Source organism: Biomphalaria glabrata, chromosome 13 (genome assembly GCF_947242115.1).
Source record: "Biomphalaria glabrata chromosome 13, xgBioGlab47.1, whole genome shotgun sequence".
NCBI classification, from domain to species: domain Eukaryota; kingdom Metazoa; phylum Mollusca; class Gastropoda; family Planorbidae; genus Biomphalaria; species Biomphalaria glabrata.
Genome location: NC_074723.1, coordinates 15,402,340 through 15,427,121, shown reverse-complemented (window position 1 = coordinate 15,427,121; position 24,782 = coordinate 15,402,340). Strand labels below are relative to the sequence as shown.

Genomic DNA, 24,782 nt, shown 5'->3' with positions numbered 1-24,782 from the left:
AGGCCTGATCACGATCGAAGTTCTTGTACATCGAAGGAGCGGAAAGCCTCTAATTATTTTTCCGAATAAAAGAAACATTTTTTTTCCTCAATTTTTTCAAACATTCATTGTGGAGTCCCCGTGGTAGTATCCCCGCCTGCTATCCCCCAAATCCGCCTCTGTCTAGGATTAAAAGCAAAAATAAGCGATAGATAACACGGTACGCCTTAGCCTTAGTTTATATCCATTTAGATGTTTGGGACAAATCTACTGTCATAGACATTGTATATAAAAGTAATAGGTGTTAGTGATAATCTTTGTTACTTGAAGTCAACCTAATTCTAAAGCTCTTTTGTTTTGAAAAATATTTTTTCTACTTTCCATTTCCTTTATTAGCTCTTACACTAGACAATAACAAGTTTCAATAACACTAATAACAGATATTTGAGATATCGAATCTAGATTTAGAATAGCAGAAATGATAAAAATTATGACAACTAGACCGCACATTTTTCTAAAATTTCATCGTCATTTTTCTCATTTTCGTTCGCACTTAGATCTAATACCAAAGGCAAAGCAAGTTTCACTGAGACAATTTTGTTCAAATTCAAGATGTATGTTATTAACTTCAATAAACAAGTCTTGGTCTTCTGGATCTAACAACAGTTACAACTACAGGGTAAAAAAAAGTGCTTTTAAAGTAATTTTTTTTGTTCTAGTTCAAAACGTTTATAAAAGTTTATTAGATTTAAATCTAGACTTCATATAGTCAGTCATAATGAGAATCATTTATAAATCATAATGCATGTTAAATTCTAGATCTAGTGATCTAGTTTTTATGTAATATCTAATTATCTAATACTAATTTAATATTAATAATATATTCATGATATATAAAATTGTAAAATAAAGTTACACTTACTTAGTCTAACAGGCACTATCATTATCACCATCATGACAACTTGACGAAAAGAAGTATAAATATACTTTTTTATCTAGTTCTGGCCAGCTATTTTTACGTGTTGTGTTTCAACATCATTAGACTCAGTGAAATGCACTGGAAAAGCATCTATATATATACATGAAGATGGACATAAACTAAACTTTAGTGAATTGCAAGATGCTTATGAACAAGGACTCTCAAGGAGTTTGGTTACTTCTACACAGGAACTACATCAACTGTGTTGTGAACTGTTATCCAATATCAAGTAAACTCATTTCTATATAGTAAAGGCATCACCCTTCAATAAGCCATCATACAAGCCTTTACTCCTATATTATATGTCAACCTATGCTGATAGAAAAGTTTTATGAGCATTTAAAAGAAGTGGTCCATAAAGTCCTGAAAAAAGACATTCTTGTTGTACAAGGAGACTGGAATGCCAAGGTAGGAAGCAACTCCTACCAAACCTGGAATGGCACATTTGTGGAAGGAACAGTAAACTTTAACAAAAGAGGTCTGCAACTACTAGAATTTGAGAAGTACAACATAGTCTTGCTGGCTAACACATTAGGATGCCACAAAAATTCATGAATAATCACATGGCTTAGTACAAACAGAGAACACCACAACCAGATCAACTATATCATGGTGCATCAGCATTTTAAGTCAAGCATTCATAAGCCAAAACAAAAAGTATTCCTGGCGCTGACATTTGAAGTGATCATGACTTTGTTATGATGACCTTTAAATTACATTTAAAAAAAGGAAGTAAATAAGGAGTTACCAGGATAAAATTAGACCTGGATAAACTGAAAGACCCACAAATAGCTGATAGTTGAGGCACAAGTAGGAGGATGCTTTGTAGCTCTCAATATCTTGGACTCCAATGTCCAGAATATTGACACTCAAGTCAATAAGGTGAATACAGCAGTCACAGGTACAGCCCTGGATGTACTAGGGAAGCTCTGCCACCCAAAAAACCCTGGTTAACAGCAGATATACTCCAACTCTGTGACAAGCTTTGGACGCTTAAAGGGAAAAAGTTGTCAGACCCAAAATATACCCACAAATGCATATCAAACTGCCTTGTAGTATAGGGTGGAGGAGATACACCTCCTGATATAAATTAAATTCAAGGGTCACAATCCAATTTATTTAAACATAAATTAGAAATAATTTTGGACTAAGAATCCTTATTGCAATGCCAGAAAAAAACAGTTTAACTCTTTCTCTCTGTTATTATTTTTTCCAATTTTTGACGGAATTCTTCATTTGGCTCATTACTATTTCACTACCCTGCTATGATTAAGCTTCAATAACTTTGTTGTTTGTTATCAGAAAGTGTTTTATTGTATAGAATTTAAGGGGAATGCATGCTCTTTTCATATAACACAACGTAAAGTTTATAATAGCAAACATTAATTTAATGAGATGAAATTATTATTATATCTTTTATATATCGCAACTTTCATGCTTATAGCATGCTCAGAGCGCTTTTGGTCCAATCTTATTTGTGGACCTGTTGGGGGGGGGGGGAGGAGTATCTAGGAGTTGGTTTTTCGTGCTGCCTTTAGGCGCTCAGTAAACACAACTCTGCCAGAGTCGGGTGTCGAACCTCAAGCTCCCTTCTAGGTCGCCAAGCCAAGTTCAAGCGCACTTGGCCTCTTGACCACGCTTCCCACCAAATCAACGATGGTATTGTCAATTAGAAGAGAAAGTGTTAAGCCCAGGTTAGAGTTGGACACTTTCAGATTAATAAATAGCTTACTGCAAAAAGAACAATGATGTACATTCTGACAGAATGTACAGTGGTGCACACTAGGGAACAAGCAAATGATAAAGATAGAATTGGTTTATGTTTGGGGGTCTGGCTTTTTCTGTTTATTCCTTTATCCGGTTTCTGAAAGACCTTGCAGAACTGGGGAAAATATTCTTATAGTGCAGTTAGTTACCCAATTCTGATTTAAAGAATGGATGATTCATGATGATTCTTGTGCATACTTACAAAGAGAAACATAATCTACTTGTTGCCACATAATGTAAATATATAATTGGTGATTGTGGTATAAACACAATTCACTATGTAAAGCTAGTTGCCACAATACTTTTTTTTTCTGAACATGCAACTTTACTAAATTTCAATTATATTTCAAAACACAGAGTTGCCAGAAATATACAACAAGTTCTGAAAATTCTAATAAAAAATCTGATGGAACTGTCAACATAGTAAGTAAAAAAAATATTAAATGGCAATTTAGTTGTTTGTTGTTCATATCCTTCTACTTTTTACTGACATTATTGGTAATTAAGTAATTAAAACTGAGCTATTGTTTGTCTAATTATATGCCTAATGGCTATCTGTGTTGTCTCTGTTAAAATTGGTGAGGATAGATGAGCTGGGCTGGGTGGGGACATGTGACCATTTACCTCTAAGTGGCAAGTGCGTGCTTGCAAATGCTACAGATCATAAAGATTTTTTTTTAGATCTGGATGGTCTAATGGTTAGTTTTCTTGGAGTGCATTGTTTTGTTGCTTGTCAGAGTTTTCATATCAGAGGGTTACTGGTTCGTGACATTCCCTTACTTACTGGTTCGTGACATTCCCTTACTTTGTTATATATTTAATTTACCATTTTAATTTTCTTTCATTAAAATTTTGGTCCCTGGTGCTGCCTTTATAAATGTAATATGTAAGCATCAGATAGAGATAGATAATCACTGTCTCTAATGATAGTTCACCTACAATTAAACAACACCCACGGCACATAAATCTTATTTTTAAAAATGGGTATCAGTATATATACTACTACTTGCTGCCTTGTCATATGGTATGTGCTCTGAACTTGTTACTCAATAGCCCCAAGTTCAAACCTGCTGCCATCCCCGGCCATCCTGTGGGAGGAACATCTGAAAATTTAAAAACAAACATGGTGTGTAGTTTTTTTTTAAAACAAAAGTACACATCAATGGTTAATTATAAGTAGGTGATACACTTAAAAAACATATTTATAATATATAATGTTATTTACATTTAGATGTCTGAGAATCCGATAGGAGGTAATCAAAAAAGATTTGGTAACGACTATTTCAATCTCTAGAAGTGATTCTTATTAACCAATAATATATTTAAGTTACAAAATAAATTTCTTGTTCTAAATATCTTATCTTTAATTTTTTTTTTATGTTTAGCCTTGGTGGGGGCGACTCCTAATAGTTTCTAGCATTGGTGCTGGTGTTTACTACACTTATAAAAGTGCCGAGCATGAGAAGGAGCTAGGTAAATTTTTACAACCTTTATATTTCTAACAAATGTTTGATTTTCAGATCGTTTATCTTGTTAACATTGAGAAGCAGACAGTACTGGTTTCTTTGGTTAACTACATACTTTATTTACAAAGCTTATTTCAACTCACTCTGTTTGTCTGGTAAAAAGTTTGTGTACTTTATTTCTCCCACACCCAATCTTGGATTACGCTGGCTGCTGAAATTTTGCACAAAATTATTTCTTTTACCTGACAACACAAGAATCAATAGAAAAATTAACCAATTAGTTAATTAACTATTGTTAATTTATTATTTGTTTGGTATCTTGAACAAGGGAAAAAATCGTATCTGACAGATGTTCTGGTATAAGTTGAATTAGTCCCCTTGAGAAACCTTGAGCCCTGAGTGAACATTATTTTTATGCATTTAAAAAACCATCATGTAAACATTCACCAAGATTCCCCCTTCTTCCCTCCCCCTTTCACAACTGGCGCAGACAAGTTATAGGATCATAGCGCATTGAGAAAGCTAAAAGCTTAACAAAAACAATAGGTTACAAATATTTCTATCACACAGATTTATATTTCTCGGTCAATCATACATATAATTACATGACTTAACTAATTGATACAATAACACTTTGTTGTTTTTTTTTTAAAGAATTTTTTGTTTACGTGTTGATTTGATAACGCTGGCAATTAATCTGTTGTTTTTTTTATGGTCTTCTGCCACCCTACCTGAACAATCCCACCTCTGCAATTGTTAACAGAAGTCCAAAGCTATGCATTCATAGAAGTTCGTTTAAGATGTAACTGTCACTAAAATTAGGGAGTTCACTTCATTGACAAGATTAAAATTCGGAATCTAAAATATATATATATATTAACATCATATTAGATTCTTTGAAATTTAATACAATTAATGTGTTCTGAAATGTAAGGATTTAATCCGCTAATAAAAAGTGTTATTATTTGGGCTTTAACAGAATTGATTAAAAAAAAAATTTCTATTAAAAAAAAAAAAGAAATAGAGGTTGTAAGAATGAACATAGCAGTCAGTAAATAACAGAGTTAAATTTGCATGTTGTTTTTTTTTCCTACCAGGTCTCTTTGTAATTATTTTCCGCATTCAGAAGGAATTATTCATTTTTCCCAATTGTATTTCACTAGCCTATTCCGATTAAACTTCAATTAAAGCCAAGCTACTCAAAGCAAACACATCTATTTTTCTTTTTGTTAATTGTTCATTATATTGCTATTATCTGTATTGATGTTATTCAATTCACAGAATTTCACTACAGAAAATAATTCCATCAAAAATGAAATACATAATTGTATACTTCTCTGTTTTAGCATGGACTACCATCCTATCATTTCAGTCATAATTTTATAAAAAGAAAATATTTGATTCCGTAAATGGCAAATACAGATAAACTAACTAGAGATTTTTCTGAAAATGGTTGTTGATAAACATTTTGATATTTAAATTGATATTTCTGTTACCTAACACTTTTTACATTTGCAGATAATGAACTATATAGATATAAAGAATTTGAAAAGATCAATCTAGGGGGTGATTGGACTTTGATCGATCACAATGGGAACAAAAGGTCAAGTACCGACTTCAGGGGTCAGTGGATTATTATGTATATGGGATTCACACATTGTCCAGACATCTGTCCAGAAGAAATGGAGAAACTGGGGACAATTGTAAAAACTTTTGGTAGGTTTTGTTACTAGAGCATTGTTTTTGTTTTTTCTTGCAACATTAGACTTAAGTTTATTAGTAGTGTTTACCCTTGTGCATGTTCTCTTCTCTTATATTTGTCTTGTTTTCTGCACATGTTTGTAGATAATAGTGCAGACTTGCCTAAGTTGCAGCCAGTATTTATAACACTTGATCCAGAGAGAGACACACCAGCAGTTATTAAAGATTACTTAAAAGGTAATGCTTTCATTAAAGTAATGGCTTGCTCTATTATATACTTTTTTGTTTATATATATATATATGTTATTTATTTATTTTTATTTATAAAATCCATTTATATATAATCCAAACCCCCACAAACTGACACACTTATCACTCATTCTCCCACTTAGACTATATTGTTGTTCTATCTAAAATATTATCTAATTCCTCCTTGCCAAAAGCAATTTTACAGAATAGCAATCAGGTTTTAAAAAAAATAAATTAAATTATTCATGAGAAAAATAATTTGCAGTAGTTTGTGAGAAAAAAATACTTGGTACGTGGTTATGGTTTTCCATCCATCCATCCATCCCAGTGGCGCTACAGCCTATGGAGGGCTCTGGCCTGCTTTAACACATCCTTCCATTCAGATCTCTCCTGGGCCTTTCGTCTCCACGCCCTAACCCCAAGCTGCTTCAGATCTGCTTCCACGTCATCTATCCATCGCATACGGGGTCTGCCTTTGGGTCGCCTGCCTTTTGGTTTTTTGCCTGTATATGATTTTTGCCCCTCTGTTGTCTGGCATTCTTTCAAGGTGACCTGCCCAACGTAATCTGTTCTTTTTTATTTCATTCACTATTGGTGGGTCTTCATATAATTGATATAACTCATGGTTAGTGCGTGTCCTCCACCCTGTTTCATCCTGTATGGCACCATAGATTTTCCTAAGAATTTTCTTTCCCAAGTGTTAAGTAAATTTTCAGATGTCTTTGTCAGTGTCCAGGTCTCACTTGCATAAATTGCTGCCAGTCTTATTAATTGTATATTATTTTCTTGGTTTTCCTTGAAATCGTTTTGCTCTTAAGTAAATGGTGGGTGCTATAAAATGCCCTGTTGCCTGCTGCTATTCTTTCCTTTATTTCTGTTAGTAGGTCATTTTTGAAATTAATAGTACTTCCTAGATATTTGAAAGTTTGGACGTTTTCAAATTCGTGGTCTTTGATTTTGATATTTTGTCCCTCTGTTTGATTGTCTCTTGTCATTGTGATGTACTTGTTTTTACTGTCATTGACCTCAAGTCCTGCTGGTCGAGATGCTTCTTCTAGTTGTATGAAGGCTCTAGCGATGTCAGAGGTTTCTTTACCCAATAAGGCAATGTCATCGGCATAAGCAAGGTATTGTAAAGGTTGGCTGTATATCGTCCCTGTTGGTTGTGGACCCATGTTTTCTCTCCTGAAGTAGTTAGTAATAGTTCCCCTTGTGTTTATGTGTATATTTCTTATAACTCACTCCAGTGTTAAATTGAAAAGCATGCAGGAAAGTATGTCTCCTTGTCTTAATCCTCGTTTAATCCTAAATTCCCGTGAGTGTTCTCCTTGTATTATGACTTTGCTTTTTGAGTTGTTTAATGTCATATGTATAAGTCTTGTCAGCTTGTTGGGTATTCCAAAATCCTGTAGATTGTCATATAGGTATTTCCTTCTGATACTGTCATAAGCCATTTTATAGTCTATAAAGAGTTGGTGGATTGGTATGTTGTATTCATGGCATTTTTCTAGTATATATCTTAGTGTGAAGATGTGGTCGGTTGTGGATTTGTTGGGTCTGAAACCACATTGGTAGTCACCTAAGATTTCTTCTGAATATTTTCCAAGTCTCTTAGTTATAAGCCTAGACAGTATCTTATAAGTCACATTTAGTAGAGAGATTCCTCTGTAATTACAGCACTTTAACTTGGATCCTTTTTTGTGTATTGGGGTTATAAGAGCCGTTTCCCATTCTGTTGGTATTACTGTTTCTTCCCAAATTCTTGATATTAGTCTGTGTATTTGGGAATGTAAGTCTTTCCCTCCATATTTAATTAGTTCTGCTGTGATTTGGTCCTCTCCTGGTGCTTTGTGATTCTTCATGGTCCTAATTATTTCTGATGTTTCAATGAGAGTTGGAGGGTTCACTAAGGGATCTGGTCCCCCATGTGGCAGTTCATATTCTCCATTGTCTCCATCTTCAGTGGTATTTAGGATCTCCTCAAAGTATTCAGCCCATCTCTCAATGACCCTGCTGTTTTCTGTAATAAGCTGACCATCTTTGTTCTCACACATGTGTGATCTAGCTTGAAATCCGTTCTTTTCATCTTTAATTTTCATATACATTCCTCTCATGTCTCCCTCCTTTGCTAGTTCCTCAATTTGAGTAATCTTGGACTTTTCCCATTCCCGTTTTTTCTTTCTTACAACTTTTGTGGCCCTTCTTCTTGCTTCATTGTATTGCTGTCTAGTGTTCCTGGTTTCTCTCTGTGGCATTATCATTCGGGCATTGTTCTTCTCTTCTATAGTTTGGCTGCATTCATCATCATACCACCCTATTTTCTCGTTCTTTTGTTTAAGTCCAACTACTTCTTCTGCTGTTCTTTTGATAGTATGCTTTATTATTTCCCAATGCTCATTTATGTTATTTTCGCAGTCCTTTTCTAATGTTGTCAGTTGCGTTTGGAGTGCCATTCTATAAGTTTCTGCAACAAGTGGATCCTTTGTGAGTTTTTGACTATCATATTGCTGTGCTCTCTTTCTTTGGTAATTGTGTATGGTACTTATTCTTTGTCTAAATTTAGCTTTTACTAGTAGGTGGTCTGAGTCAGCATTAGCTCCCCTGAAACTTCTTACATCTAGAATGTCTGATCCATGTCTCTTATCTATGAGTATATGATCTATTTGATTCTGGGTGTTGCCATCAGGTGAGATCCAGGTTATCTTGTGAATATTCTTATGTTGGAATTTTGTGCTGCTGATAAACATTCCTTTTCCTGATGCAAAATCCACTAATCTTATGCCATTATTGTTGGTCTCTTCATGTAAGCTTTCTTTGCCAATTATTGGTCTGAATGCTGGTTCCTTTCCGATTTTTGCATTGAAATCTCCTAGGACTATTTTGATGTCATGCTTTGGTGCTTCATCATAAATTCTTTCCAGTCCATCATAGAAGGCTTCTTTTGTGTTATCATCTGCATCTTCAGTAGGGGCATGAACATTGATAAATGATATGTTGAAGAATTTTCCTTTCAAACGTAGTGAGCAGAGTCTATCACTTACAGGTTTAAATCCGATGACATTACCTACCATTTCCTTTTTAACAGCAAAACCTGTACCTAAGTTGTTAGTGCTTCCACCACTATAAAATATAGTATACTCCTTGGTTCTGAGAATGTCCGAGTCTTTCCACCTGATTTCCTGTAGGGCTGCAAGGGGTATCCTATATTTCTTTAACACTTCAGTAAGTTGGGCTAGCGCACCTGCTCTATAAAGGCTTAGCACGTTCCATGTCGCAAAACAAAAATCATGTCCTTTTCCAGGCCTAGGTCGTTTTCCGTTGAGATCTGTCCGGGTTTTCTTGTGTGTATTAGCTTTCGTAACAGTATTTTTTATATGACAGAGTTGTTAGCCCTGTGCATAACCATCTGGGGGACTGCCCCTTTCAGCTCTCTGGATAGCTGCCTTTATTTTCTGGTAAGGTGCCCTAGCCTTTGTGGATCACTCCACTTCCTGCAAGGCAGCAGGTTTGATTTTGGTCCACCCCGGGTATTTTATTTCCCCGGTACCCACCATATCTGGAGGGCATTCCCCTATCCGCCACCTGGGGAGGCGCTCGATGGGAGATCAAAAACTCCACACGAGGGTTATGGTTTTCAATTAACATAAAAACATTTTTTTTGTTTACTTCTAAAAATTCTTTCACTGCGAACATTTGAGATACATTTGCAAATAGATCTATTCTACATTGTAGTTTAAAAAGAAAATTTTCTTTTTGGTAAAATTCAGCTTCTATACTTCTTTGTCCGTGTCATAACTTTTTTCTTTTTGCATAAAGGCATAACAAAATTGTTATTCTTTTAAAACAGACTTCACTTCACCTCGTATCGTTGGTTTCACTGGAACAGAAGAAGAAATCAAAGAAGTTGCCAAGAAATTTAGAGCTTATTTTGGGAAAGGACCTAAAGATCAGGATAATGATTATATAGTATGTTTTAATGATTATATAGTATGTTGTAATAATTATATAGCATGTTTTAATGATTAATCTTGTTTTGTTATTAATGAAAAATATGATGATTGCATGGTCTTAATAATTTAATACATATATTCATTCTATCATTTCCAGGTTGATCACACTATCATTATATATCTTATAAATCCAAAAGGAGAATTTGTAAACTACTACAGTCGTAGTAGAACCGCTACAGAAGTCATACAGTCAGTAACAAAACATATTGAGAAATACAATGAACTTGAAAAACGATGACATTGATACTCTATGCTATAAATAATTTAAATGATTTTTTTATTACTAATATTCTTGTTAATCTGTTCTTGTTCTGTTTTTTTTTATTTTGTACACTTTTGTTATCATTAGCTACAATGTAAACATTCTAGAATAATATGATTTACCTTACGAAATAAAATATTTTTACTTTACAGAATTTGTGAGTTTCAAAAAATCATTTAATAGTTTAAATTTTTAACAATTAACAATAAAACTAGAAAAATAGTATTAAAAAAAACAAGGTTACAAAGACAGTTTGTGTGGAAACACAAACTTAAAATCGGCCCCCGAAGTGGTCCACCCAGGCAGGCTTCAATATTTTGAGAAAGAACATCCAAATGAAATTATATCAAAGACAAATGAGAGATAAGAATGGAGAAAGAAAGTTAACAGATCTTGTGTAGTGCCCCAACGGTCCCGCAGATCAAAGGATAGGTGTAAGTGAATGTAAAGTTAGATGTGAACCTGGCCTAACTAGTTCCCCTTTCAGACCTTGTGGTCTATAGGGCAGATAATGTAAAGTTCATTTGTTTTTGTGGACAGAACTAATAGCGTCTTTTCCCCTTTCGGGGGCCGCTAAAAATGGAACTTGTCTTTGATGGCTGAATATAAACATATTTGTTAAAATAAAAAACAACATTTGTGTGAGCTGGCATAAAAACTTAAAATCCTTACTGCATCTAAACATTATTGTAATTTTTTTTTTATACAACACTTTATATTCAAAAGTAGACTTCATAAAATCTTGAACTGCCGGTATATAATCTAATGAAGAAAAAAAAGATAACTCTTTGTTTTGTTTTGGATGTTCTTTCAGAATTGAAGAATCTTTCATTCCAGCTCAAGCCTCCCAGGAGATTGCAGGGTTTTGAGCTCTGGACCATCGAAATGACAATCCAGAGCACACACCACATGACCACGCAGCCATATTGTTTGATTTCAGTCCAGCATAAATAGGATACTTGAAGTTACCGGGCAGGAAAAAAGAATCCTCTTGTTTCAGAACGCAGACTTGGACAAAAAGAAGCTTTTCTTTAAGCAGTGTGTTCTCATCCTGTGTTGAGTAATGCATTGGTGTGCACCATAAATGCAGGGATGAGTGAAACTTTATCAAAAATCTTTTAAGATTGGCTTAGCAACCAAATATTGTATTCAATATTGAAAGGTATAATTTACTTATGTCAATCACATTAAATAAATTACTACTCTCCTTTAACTTGTGGGCATAAAAATATCACTCTTTGCTTTGTAGCCTTTAAATAATGCAGGCCTATGTTTTGTATTGGATGCTAGGTGGCTGAGTGGTGAAGTGCTTGGCTTCTGAACCTGAAGTCTGGTAACGACTGGGAGTTTTACTTTCCGGCTCTTCAGGGCGCCTCTGAGTCCACCCAGCTCTAATGGGTACCTGACAATAGTTGGGGAAAAGTAGAGGCGGTTGGTTGTTGTGCTGGCCACATGACACCCTCATTAACTGTTGACCATAAAAACGGATGAAGCTTACATCATCTGCCCTATAGATCACTAGGTCAGAAAGGGGAGCTTTACTTTTTTATGTTTTGTATTATTTACATGTTTTGTATAGTTCGAAACTCAATGCTTCATACTTTATTTATCTAATAGAATTTATACATTTGTGAGTTAAGAAAAATGTGTTGTTTTTTCATTGAACAATGTTGGAAGCAAAAAAAAAAAAAATTTGGTGGACACTGTTCTCGAAAACAGCTCTAATGATTTTCCAAGAAATGTAACAGTTTATACATATCTTTAGGAAAAGAATTACTAGCTAAATGGCCACACTGAGTAAATTCTATAGTTGGACTAATATAATTTTTTGAAATATTATCTTCTTAAATTCTATTTGGTCTACAGAATCTTTATCTGAACATAAGTTATCACACGTGGGTCCTATTTATTAAGAGTTTAATAAATAAATAGATGTCCATAAATAATTTGCTCACTGTCTTCTAAGTCTGGTGATCTATAGAACTATCATTAGAATTGATATAATCTGAATATAATAACCAGTTTTTTAAATATTTTTTTTACAAAGCTTAGGCTTATATTAGATGATTAGGCCTATATTAATCATTTTGTCTGGTAAAAATGTTAGTGCATGTTTTTTCTCCTACAATCATTCTCGGATCAAGTTGAAACTACAATGTTTAGTTGGCATATATTAGACTTAAATCAATTAAAATAAAATAATTAGTCCATTTATTACTGGTACTTGTAATTATATAAACTACTTTGTTTGATACCAAAAAGGGAAATTAATCCTTCAGTATTCACTAATACGGCTAACTATGTAGGATTTTGTCTACATAGATATCTGTGCGCTTTGGGAGGAGAGGGCCGTTAAAATCGATGCCATATCTCTCATTATTGGAAGGCTTATCTCCCTTTAGCGTATTATATTTTCCATATAAAACAAAATTAATTTATTACAGCTCATTGTTTGTTTTTTTTTTTTTAAATTGATTCATGTTTTGTCATTGACTATGAATATTTGTGCAAAGTTTCAACTTGATCCGAGAATGGGAAGTGGAAGAAATAACGTGTACTAGATTCCACCCAGACATCTTAAGACAGAAGGAGGGAGTCTATATAGACGTGGTAAAAACTAATATGGAGGTCTACAATATACGCGTGTCTCAATCACTTTACTGTACAGCAGCGACTACATACGCGAAGCAAGAGCATGGTCTCATCGTATTCTAAAGGACACATGGAAAAAAATGGTATGGTGCTCTAACGGATCTCCCCAGCAATATTCACCATACTCAGACAACGACACCTGTATTGGCTTGGGCGTGTCTGCCTTATGGAGGACAAACGTATCTCCAAAGTTATTCTCTATGTACAATTTGGGATGGGTAGAAGAAGAACTGGTCAGTCCGACCTTCGACACCGCATGTGAATGCAATCAAACTGGCATCTCAAAGTGTTGGGCATTGATGTGGACAATTTGAAAGACATAGCCCTAGACTGATGAAAGACAAATAGCATGCCTTCACACACCTACACATAATCACCTTTTGATCCAATTTTTTATGTAATAAAATATACACACTTTCAAAGACCTAAATAATCATCGATCAACTTTTACAACTAAATAGACCTAGTAAGATTTTTTTGGGGGAAAAAGGGGGGGGGGGGGCTTTACAGCAGACTTAGGTTTTTACGTTTTATTCGAAAATAGCACACAGATAAAACGTACGGGCCAGATGGAGACGGCACTGGAGCACCGTAAGGATGTTTTATGTCTCCTGTCACAGATTGCGAGAATTCTAATGACTATTATATAGGCCTATATATAGGACCTACAATATACTGAGTTACAATACATTTTACAAGAGAACATTAACTTTTTCTTTCACTCAAATTTTTATCGGAAGAGAAGCGTAATCATTTTCAGCTTTTTTGTCTAGTATTCATTCTTAATTTATGAAAAGGGCTACTAGTAAACAAAATCACTTTGTATATAGAATAGTAGCCTAATACTTAATCTGTTTATTTTTTTCTTTTGCTGTTTGTGGATGTTATTTAAGGCCCAGTTGCTCCTTTCTAAGTCAGGCACTGGGCCACTGGTAAACCTGGCCCTGTGTCAACAGTCTGCTGCTTTGATGCTATTCCCAAACTTGGGAAAAACTACGGGAGTCTATCCTGGTGTAAAGTAAGGAGCTGGTAACCCAATTTTAAGGCAGCTCACAGTGTTTCACCATGGTAGAACTTCATTTAGGTGTCCAAAAAGTTCGAGACAAATTCCTTTTATGAACCTTTGATCCGGGAAAGGATTTTATCCCGTGGCGAGGATGAAGGATTGACTCTTCATCGACTCTTCTGCCTGAAGGCCCCATCAATAGATGATCATTTAATCACATCCGTTTTGTCATGAGTCACGGTCACTTGAGCCAATGCAATAGGTCCTCCATCCCATGCGAGGCCGGAGACCGAGACCACGAGGCACAAACTTCATATAATGTACCTTGCATTCTGGGGGGGGGGGCATCACCCGTATGTACCTCGCTGGGGAACGGTGCAATGGATGGGGTCTGGTTAGCAAGCCTTTCTTCCATCCTCGCCTCTTGCAAGTATAGGCCTACACGCTAGAGCATAACTGCGGTATCCCACTGGAGGCTGTATTTGCTCTCATTCTTAGCCTTTCCACTTCCCCGGTCGGACGTTTCCACGGAGGCGCCACGCTACAATACTTTCAAAAGATAAAACATTCCGATGGGTTCTAAAAAATATCTCATGAAATTATTTATTTTGTGGAAAATTGTCGAAATAGGTTATGTATAAAGCGAAGCATTATTTTGGCCTTACATAAATAGTTTCGCCTTTTTAAAACCGGCACATAAACAAGCGAAGAAAGTTATTTGCCTAGCTAGATTCTAGATCTTACCAAATCTTGCTTTAGCTTTAATTTACCAAAATGGAAAAGTTGAATAAATTACAATGTAGCTTATGTAATTATTGTTTTAAGTTTCTGTTAGACAGATCATTATATTTTACTTCCATTAACACGGTTACGAAGCAAAAGCGTATCTTAGACGTCTTAGTCGATCCAATGTCAATGATAAGCAGATCAAGATGTTCACTCACAGTCACACTGTCACTGAGTCAAAAGTCCGGTGTTATTGAAAGGAAGTTTTTTGAAACAAATAACAGTAATGAGATGCAATGGAAAGTAGTTTCAAGAAACAGTTCTTCTAGGCCTAGCATTTCTAGACTGTCTAACTCAGAGTTAATATGGACAACAAATCATGTATGTTAAACTTAAAAATTAATTGTAATACTACTAAGACTAAGTCTAATTATACTAATAATAGTAATGATAGTAATAACAGAAGAATTAGACTTTCTTAGGTCCTGCCGCGCTGTTTGGCGCATTGGGTGGCAAGCTGCCTCCATTTAGAGGTGTCATTGGCAATGTCTGAAGCCTCCTCCCACCTGGTGTCCACTGTTCTGAGGTCCTCCATGAAGGTGTGACGCCAAGTTATACAAGGACATCCCTGTTTGTGCTTTCCTCGTATTGGCCTCCATGTCATTGCAACTCTTGGTATGTGTAGTTCATTTTGTCATAGAACATGCCCTGCAAACCTCATGCGACGTTCTGTCACAACTCACTAAGTGTTCGACTCCCAGTTCAGCATAGGATTTCCTTGTTTGAGACCCGATCTGTGTAACTGACTCAGCCATATTTGTTGAGCCACATTTAGTCTCTTCTTAATTTTGACAGATGACTTCCATGTCTCACATGCATATGTTGCAGTTGGAATGACGATTGTGTTGAGAAGGTGTATGCTTGTCTCAAGTTGAATGGCTTGGCTTGTCCAAATAGGCTGTAGCCTTTGGAAAATGCTCCCTCCTTTCCTATTAAACATGCTACATCATGATAGGCATCCCCATCATTTGTTATGATGCTGCCAAGGTAAGTGAATTTGTCCAACTCTTCAAGCATTGACTCACCAAGTCTGACGGGGGCACCCTTTGCCTTATATCCCACTTGCAAAATTTTAGTCTTATCCAAGTTTATGCGGAGGCCAATTTCGGATGCCTCTCTGTCTAGGCTCTTTGTCATTTCTTGTATGCGTTTATTTGTAGCCCCCGAGTAGTGCAACGTCATCGACGAAGTTCACATCTGTCATTTGGTTTTGTTCATGCCATGGAATACCAAAGGCAGTCTGGTTCATTGCTCTCCTCATTATGTAGTCAATGGCTAGGAGGAAAAGGAAGGGAGATAAGATGCACCTCTCTCACACCTGTCTCAATGCTAAAAAACTCTGTTGTTCCTTCTTCTGTTTTAATGCAGCAACTAGACTGGCTGTATAGAAGAGATCTATAATTATCATACTATTTAGATAATATGTCTAGATCATTATTATTATATTTTATATAATAAATATAGACTCTATTAATATATATAGATCTAGAATACTAGATCTATATCATTATCATATAGTCTTATATATCTATATAGATCTAATTTAGTAAATATAAAAATAAATATAAAAAAAATTAATAACTCTAGAAACTAGCCTATAGATACAATCAATTAAATCATTTCTAATGTAGTACAGTAAATCTATCTACATCTAAACACTAACTGGATTCAGCCTGTCAATTTTTTTTCTTTTAGAAGTAGCCTATGATAGCAGTGAGATTTAGACACTTTAGATCTAGTATCACATAAATACAAACAAATATTCCCATTTGATTGGAGTAACACCTTTAGTAAAATCATTAAATTTAGAAAGCTTTCAGGATAAAAGACCTAAAAGTAAATTAGATTTAGAAATTATACTTAAAACATAATCTTCAAATACAAAAACGAAACCTAATAAAAGACACAAAAAATAAAGGCACATTCCTTGTTCCATATGCTAGGAAAAATTTATAATACTTCTTCCCTAGTGCTATTAGAGGGATGGGATGGGTTGCCTGATAAGCCAGGAAAAGCAATGACTTGGCAGAGTTTAAGTCATTGATTAACATGCATCACTAGATTGACCTATAGGGACACATGTTTGACATAATCATAGTCTTTTTTGAAGTAACATCTGTATTTTACAAGATTACATGCCCTAGCCCTAAATCAAAGTAGATCTATCTAGATAAGTGATTCCCAATTGGGTCTATAGACCCTGAGGGGTCTAAGAGATTGAACAAATTTTAGTGTGGGTCTATGAGGTGTAAAAGGCTGTCTGCGAAGGTGGATCTCATTTAAGCAGATTGGTGATGGTATGCAAACCAATGCGGATAAAACACACACACAATGGGTATCAGTATTGGCGGTGAAAAACTGGCAAGTGTTAGAAGTTTTAAACACCTCAGAGCTAGTGTTTTAAAAAAGGAACCAAGCCTGAACTACTGGCCAATATTGCTCAGTCCACAGCGGCATTTGCAAAGCTCAAGACTATCTGGAAAGACTAAGGGGATAGCCATCAGCGTTTTTTGTTCTTGGTGACCTACTTGTAACTACAGAATTGGAAGGATATTTGCCATGGAATGGAGATATTATAGAAGGATTCTAGGTATCTATTACAAAGACCGCACTATAAATGAAGAAATTCAAAACAGGTTCACAGTGGCCTTTAGGCCCCATGATGACCTGCTGACCACTGTAAAAAAAAATCCCACCAACTTAAGCTATGCGGCTATATCATGAGGTTCTCCTGGCTTGTAGGGAACCTTAACAGGGAAAAAAAGAGGAATCAAAGGGAAGACAACATTAAGAATTGGACAGGCCTGTGATGAAAGCGATTTAAATTAAGGCAGAAGACACAAATGGAGAAAGATGCTTGACAGATCATGTTTGGTTCCCCAAAAGTCCATCAGACTAAGAGATAGGTGAAGGTTATTATTAATTTTAATATGTACCTATAAATTTATATTTAAATCTATATTAATAAAAAAAATATTACTTTGTTGTATTATCTTCTCTAGGTGCCATCAGTATCTTTTACTCGATCCTTTGCAACAGACTCAAGTGGCAGAGATTTGCCACCAAAGAAAAATTCAGATGGTGCAGATAAATCAGTATGTAATTTCATGCCATCATTTTATTTAAGACATTAGTCAAACCTTATTTTATCAGTTACATTTGTCTAATTACTGAGAATTAATATTCACTTGGGCATACTTTTCTACTGCACTTTACTTTTAACATCTTTTTTTTTGTTTATATTTTATGAGAGAGAGAGATTATGTAAATGATTTTTCATTTAATAAAATTAATTTAATAAAATATAATTGGACAGTAAATCTAAAAATAAAAGCCAAAGACTCACACATCTTTAATTTTCTCAGGGATGATAAAGACAATTTTTACCCAATTTTGTACACCACTGTATACTTAACTAAGCACTTTTCAGTCAAAACTCACTAGCAGAAATCTTTGCCAAATCAATAATTTTATTTTTTAGTTTTGTTCCAATAAGTTTCAAGTCTAAAAACTAATATTTTATCATACAATTGTTTTTTTTTTATTTTTCATAAACTTGCAATTATGATTGTATGTGTGTGTATGGATTATGATATTGAAGTCTGTTTTCTTTTTTCTTAAAAATTTGGTTGAAATAAATAATAATTTATAAAAACCAATGGATATTCCCCAAACATAACAGCTACAGATAAAGAACAGCATGTGGGTAGTAATTTTCGGAAAGGGTGTCCCTCTCAGAAGGGCATGGTGGCTAAGTGGTTTAGCACCTGGCTTCCGAATCTGAGGTCCTGGGTTCAAATCTGGGTGAAGACTGGGCTTTTGAATTTTAGGATTTTTAGAACTCTTCTGAGTCCACCCAACTCTAATGGGTACCTGACTTAAGTTGCGGAAAGTAAAGGCTGGCCACATGACACCCTGCTCGTTAACCATTGGCCAAAGAAACAGATGACCTTAACAACATCTGTCCTATAGAGCGAAAGGTCTGAAAGAAAGAACTTTCCTTTTTTTTTTTGTCCCTCTCAGACTTTTCTATGGGAGGAGACAAAGTCCCAAGAGGGCCAAAGAAGAGTGTATGTAAGAGGAGAGCACTAAATTGTGGAAAGGAAGATGCCCTTGTGGACTGTTATGTGGGGTAGCAAAACAAAGTTGTTTAATTTTTAAGGGCTTCTAGAATTCACATGTCAAAAGGACTGCGGAGGGAGGAGGGCGTTAAAAAACAAGACCATCTTTTGGAGTATGCAAATAAGATTTCAGATCAAAATGGGAGTGGGGGGGAACCTATCTTCAAGGCCATGCTCTTAAAGGAGGAAACAAAAGGTTCCAGTCAAAATAAACAACATATACCACCTTTTTAATGAACCCTAGGTATTGTCTTCAAATGACAGAATAGACTAAATTGTAGAAAAGGATTTCTTAACGTCATCTGCCGTATAGATTTCAAGGTCTTAAAGGGGAACTTTACTATTACTTATGTCTGTTTACAAATACATTTCACCTTTAAAGGCCACTAGAACTCACCGGTCAAAAGTGGTACTAAAAAAAATGTTTTGGGGGAGTGATAATGGATTGGAGAATACAAAGAGAGGAGTTTTGGTAAAAATAAACTTTTTCAAAATAGAGAGCACAGCTATCAGCTACAAGTAACAGGCAAGAAAAAACAGTGCTTAAAAAAAGGAGTCTCCTTATCAGACTGTTCTGCAAGAAGAATAAAAGAAAGATATTTCATCTATACATCCATTGAAGGATGTGAAAAACAGGATTTTGTTCAAAATTTTTTTTTTAAACATAGTGAAGCATGGTTAAAGCTGACTATGTATAATACTGATACATTATATCAATTAGAACTAAAAGGTTCACATCCAGCTTTTTTTTAATATTAATTTCAATTAATTCAGTATAATAGTTTTTTTTTGTCTGCATTAGTTGAGTTTTACTAATCATGTGTAACACTGCATTAGTTTTAGCATGAAAGACAATACCTCATTATATCTTAAATAAAGCAATTTGTATTTTATTTTTATTCTCCAGCCCATTTCATGGAAACTTTTAATTGTAGGTCTTGGGCTTGCTGGTGGAATGTTATTTTGGCTGAAAATTGTTAAAAAGCAAAAAGAAGAGCGTAAGTTGTTTGTCTTCAAATATGGACAAACCCTTGATCTATTTATATACCTGTGCTTTACTAGTTGACACTAGTTGTGGGGTTATTGTGATGAAGTAATTCTAGATGTAAATCTAGAAACAAAATTAACCTGTAAGTTGATAGATAATGAAAATTGAATGTCTCCATCTTGAAGCATAGAAACATAATCCCACAGAATAAGCATGTTCATTGGGTTCAGATATATATCAGCATCATATAAATGTTTGTTTGTTGTACAATGTTTTACATGTTTTGGATATTCCTTCAGATTTAAAGATAATTTACTTTTTAGTCCAAACTTCCTACATGATGGGGAATAGCAGTGGGCTGATTATGAACTTTGGATTATTTGGTGACAGAAAGACAGTCCAGTGCCCATTCCACTCAACCAGACAGTTATCCTCAACGAATCAAAATAATAAATCCACAGTGAAAGTATTAAATACAAAAATCAACTAATCCCCTAATTTTTTATGTGTTCTTTGTTTTATACTTGTTTTAGGCTTGAGAAAAGTCCAGATTCTGCTTTGTGTGGAAAATATTTTATTTTAGCTTCCCTGGACTTTTATGACGTTTTATTTCTAGCTCTATTAAATTTTCATTGTTCTGGAAGAAAAAAACTTTATACAGAACAACTTCCATTATTATTATCTTATCTTATAAATTACAAATGTTGCTTCAAAAGAGAAGAATACCATTGTCATATTTAATTATGTGATACACTTTATATCTGTAGTGAAGTAGTGAATTTAGATAATTAGGCAAAGTTGTTTTATGTGTGCATAAGGTAAAAATTGTATCTGTTTTTATCTCAGGTATAGAAAAAAGTCGTCAAAAGTATTTAGGTAAAGCAAAACTGGGTGGTGATTGGACCTTAATTGACCACTTTGGTAACAAAAGATCAAGCACTGATTTTCGAGGCCAGTGGCTGCTCATTTATTTTGGATTCACCCATTGTCCAGATATTTGTCCAGAAGAAATTGAGAAAATTGTCAAGGTCATCAATAAAACAGGTGAGGCTTTACATTCATAATAATCATAATTAAATTGTTTCTTAATTTTTTTATCTGTCATTTATTTAGCTGTCATTAGTGAGATGGGGCTTTGTTGTTTAGAACTAGTCATCATGTTTTGTGACTGGGATTTTGAATTTCTGGATTCTTAGGAGTCCATCTAACTCTGATGGGTACCTGACACTAATTATGGAAAGTAAAGGCAGTTGGTCGTTGTGCTTGCCACATGGCACATTAACATTGGTATTATAAACAGATGACCTTTACATCATCTGCCCTATAGATTGCAAGGTCTGAAAAGAGAACTTACTTTACTATCACATTTGGTCATTATTAATTTAAAAACTGCTATCACAGTGATTGCTCTTGTCTTCTTTAGTCCATTTTCTTGGCAGATGGTCTTAGTGCTGATTAAAATGCTTAATATTGTTCATACTCTCATTCAAGTTATTAAAAATGCAGTTTTAATGTGATAAACATTAAAATAATGTATTGGCAACTCATTTTTGTGCAAATAAATTAGTGAAGAACTTTGAAAAGCATAAGCACAATACATTGTCCACTTTCTTCTACAGATAGTATAGAAACTCTGCCCAAGATTCAACCTATGATTATCTCTGTTGACCCTGAAAGAGATACACCAGAAGCTCTTAAAGAATATTGCAGTGGTTTGTTGTCTTCTTCATACATTGTTTGATTGAGTGGTTCTAGAAATGAAGAAAGAAGTAAATGAACATTGTTTGATTAAGTGGTCCTAGAAATGAAGAAATAATTGAACATATTTTCCCCTAATTTTTACATTTATTCTTGTACATGAATATTAAGCCTTATAAACATCCTAGTATTAATCTTTTTCATGTGAAGCTATGTAGATACTTTAAAAAAATATTGTAATAAACCTGGTGGTGGCACAGATGGGGGTAGTGGTGTGTTTAGACAGCTGACGCCAATTGCTCCAGGCCAGCGCCAGAGACGAGCGGTCAACTGTGATGAGTTATGCCGGTCAGCCAAGACAATTCAAGAAGGATCAGTGTTGTGAGTAGAGCTCAAGAGCGATGTAGTCGGGTGACCACCCAGAAGGGTCGAGCGATGTTCCTTCCAGTTCTAGAAGGCCAGTTGGGACCCTATATAAAGAGCAAAGGTGTCACAGTCAAGCAGGTTCCGAACAGGGTTCAGTACAATGGCTCAGTAAAAGTCTGAGACGAGACGGAGAGGCCAGTGCAAGAGTTGATACTGTGCTATGGTTGTTAACGAAGAGATATTTGTACAGTCTTGTGTTACGTGTTGCCAATTGTACAGTATTGGCTCAGATTTATTTGACATTAAATGGTGCAGTTTGCAGAGAGCCTGGATAGTGAGATGCGTTACAATATGTTAGGATGCTTCCAGAGATAATAGTAACAGAAAAAAAAAAGAATTAGTTGTTAATATCATCATTTGACTTAAGACTGGGTGTTATTGTGAAAAATTAAGCAGTGTGATACTGCAACACTTCCCTCACTTCTTCCATATCCAAAGGGACTTAATGGAGGAGAAAACTCACAACTGTATTTTCAGAATATCTTTTTTAAATAGTGTGAATTTAAACTTTTAGCTAGTTCTTTCCGATTGTTGCAAGTAAAACAAATTACTAGTTCTGATAAAATATGGAGAAACTATTTTGATCCTTATTTGTATTAATATTTTTGTATTCTAAATGCCTTCTTGAAATAGTGACCAGAATTTGCTTTCAATTTCAGAATTTTCTCCTCGTCTCCTTGGTTTCACTGGAACTACTGAAGAGATTTCAGCTGCTACTCGAGCGTACAGAGTTTACTTCAGCGCTGGCCCTAAAGATGAAGACAAAGATTACATTGTATGTTGAAAAATATTTTGCATGCTATGATTAACTACTAGAAACAAAAATTGTATAAAATTACTTATTGTATCAACATTAGGTTTTATAAATACAATATATCTGTGCCTATTATTTTAAACAATTTGTGGTTTGAAATATTTTCTGCTATATATTCAACTAAGTGGAACTGAAAACAAAAAATTCTATTTATATTCATTTCATGTAAACTGGCTACTTTAAAATTTTAGAAAGCCAATTTTTCCTTCAAGATCTTGATTAAGGTTATATGAAACCAACAGCCAATCATGTTAAGTTAGATTTAAAGACAGTTAACTTAACTTTTAACCAAGCAATTTTTTAATATTTTTTTTGTAGGTGGACCATTCAATCATATCCTATCTGGTCAACCCACATGGGGAGTTTGTTGACTTTTATGGGAAGGACAAGACTGTAGATCAAATGTATGCTTCAATTCACCTCCACATCAAGAAGTATTTGCAGGAGTTGAAAACACAACAGAGCTAGACATCGACTTAGTTTTCTAGGTCAACTGGCAGTGATTTGCTTTGACAGAATTGTTTTATAAATTATCTGATTGAAATTATACATGTGATTTTCACACACTATTCATATTTTGTAGAATTCTTGATGCATAAAATTTAAAGTCAATGTGCCCTATATGTTGTAATGTTTAAAAAATAATTTATCATGTAGAATATTTTTTCTCAATTTTTTTTTACATAAATTATATTTGAATGTAGGTGCAACATATTTGTATAAGGTGCAAGAATTGCCATGGCCTAACAGAATTAAGATCTAATATTGCTGAAATTTGTTAAAAATCAATTTAAAAATAATGACAAGATGTTTTCCCACAGCCCATGTATTCATTATTAAGGAACAATTGGTTATCTTTTTTACAAATATATCTGTGCCTATTATTTTAAACAATTTTTGGTTTGAAATATTTTCTGCTATATGTTCAGTTAAGTGGAACTGAAAACAAAAAATTCTATTCATATGGTTTAGCTATTATCACTCTGTCTGTCTTTCTGTCTGGTAAAAACTTTGTACACAATATTTCTCAGACACCCAATCTTGAATCAGCTGAAATTTTGCACAATACAAAAAAATAACCAATTAATTAAATATTGGTAATTAATTATTTTGTATGGCATCTTGAATAAGGGAAAGAAATAGTACTTGACTGAAGTGGTAGTATAAGCTGAATTAGTCCCCTTTATAGTTCGCCACTTCAAATTAGTTTGAAACAAACAATAGATAATTATACAATCTTCTATTTTCATACGCACCTCACTAGCAGAGTGGCTAGAATGTCGGCTTAAATCATGTGTTCAAATTCAGGCTGTTCACACTTTAAAAAAAAAATGCTTTTAAAAAACAATTACAGTCAAATTTACCCAGAAATCTTTTCTTTTTCCTCCCCACCCCCATGTACCCAACTGGTCCAAATAAGTGATAGGATCATAGCATATTGATAAAGCTTAAAAGTAAGAAATAGTGCTTAACAAAAAACAAAACAATTGGTAAAAATATTTCTAATCGCAGAGATTAATTTTGTTAGTCTTAATTACATGACTGATCCAAACTAATTGATACAACTACACTTTGTATAAGCTTTGTTTTGTTTTTTTTAAAATTGATATGTTTTTCTTGTTTAAATTATAAGTCCTCATCAGATATGAAACAAGACTTAAATATTTCTAAAAGGTCACAAAGGCCCATTCTGCAGTGTCAAGGCCTAATTATTTCCTCACTTCTATGAATCTACAAGTTAAATTTTTGTTTGATGTTGTTTCAACGGATTCTTTCATTATATAGTGAGTTGTATTTTTTCCATTTTCTAAGAAAAAAAATTAACAAAATAAATTTCAAATTGCTAAATCAATTTATTTCAACTTCACTTCATCATTA

At 34.4% G+C, this 24,782-nt stretch overlaps 2 protein-coding genes across 2 annotated transcripts; both read left to right on the top strand.

The window, feature by feature from the left end:
- The first annotated feature begins 380 nt into the window (after window positions 1–380).
- Window positions 381–10,567, top strand: LOC106057466 (protein SCO2 homolog, mitochondrial-like). The gene is made up of 7 exons (XM_013214666.2): window positions 381–658; window positions 3,083–3,148; window positions 4,111–4,198; window positions 5,710–5,907; window positions 6,037–6,129; window positions 9,989–10,107; window positions 10,249–10,567. The coding sequence occupies exons 1-7, from the start codon at window positions 458–460 to the stop codon at window positions 10,387–10,389; spliced, it is 906 nt and encodes a 301-aa protein (XP_013070120.2). The 5' UTR covers window positions 381–457; the 3' UTR covers window positions 10,390–10,567.
- A 4,187-nt stretch (window positions 10,568–14,754) lies between these two features.
- Window positions 14,755–24,494, top strand: LOC106057457 (protein SCO1 homolog, mitochondrial-like). The gene is made up of 7 exons (XM_013214653.2): window positions 14,755–15,178; window positions 17,860–17,952; window positions 19,886–19,976; window positions 20,813–21,010; window positions 21,586–21,678; window positions 22,750–22,865; window positions 23,223–24,494. The coding sequence occupies exons 1-7, from the start codon at window positions 14,846–14,848 to the stop codon at window positions 23,370–23,372; spliced, it is 1,074 nt and encodes a 357-aa protein (XP_013070107.2). The 5' UTR covers window positions 14,755–14,845; the 3' UTR covers window positions 23,373–24,494.
- Window positions 24,495–24,782: the final 288 nt, after the last annotated feature.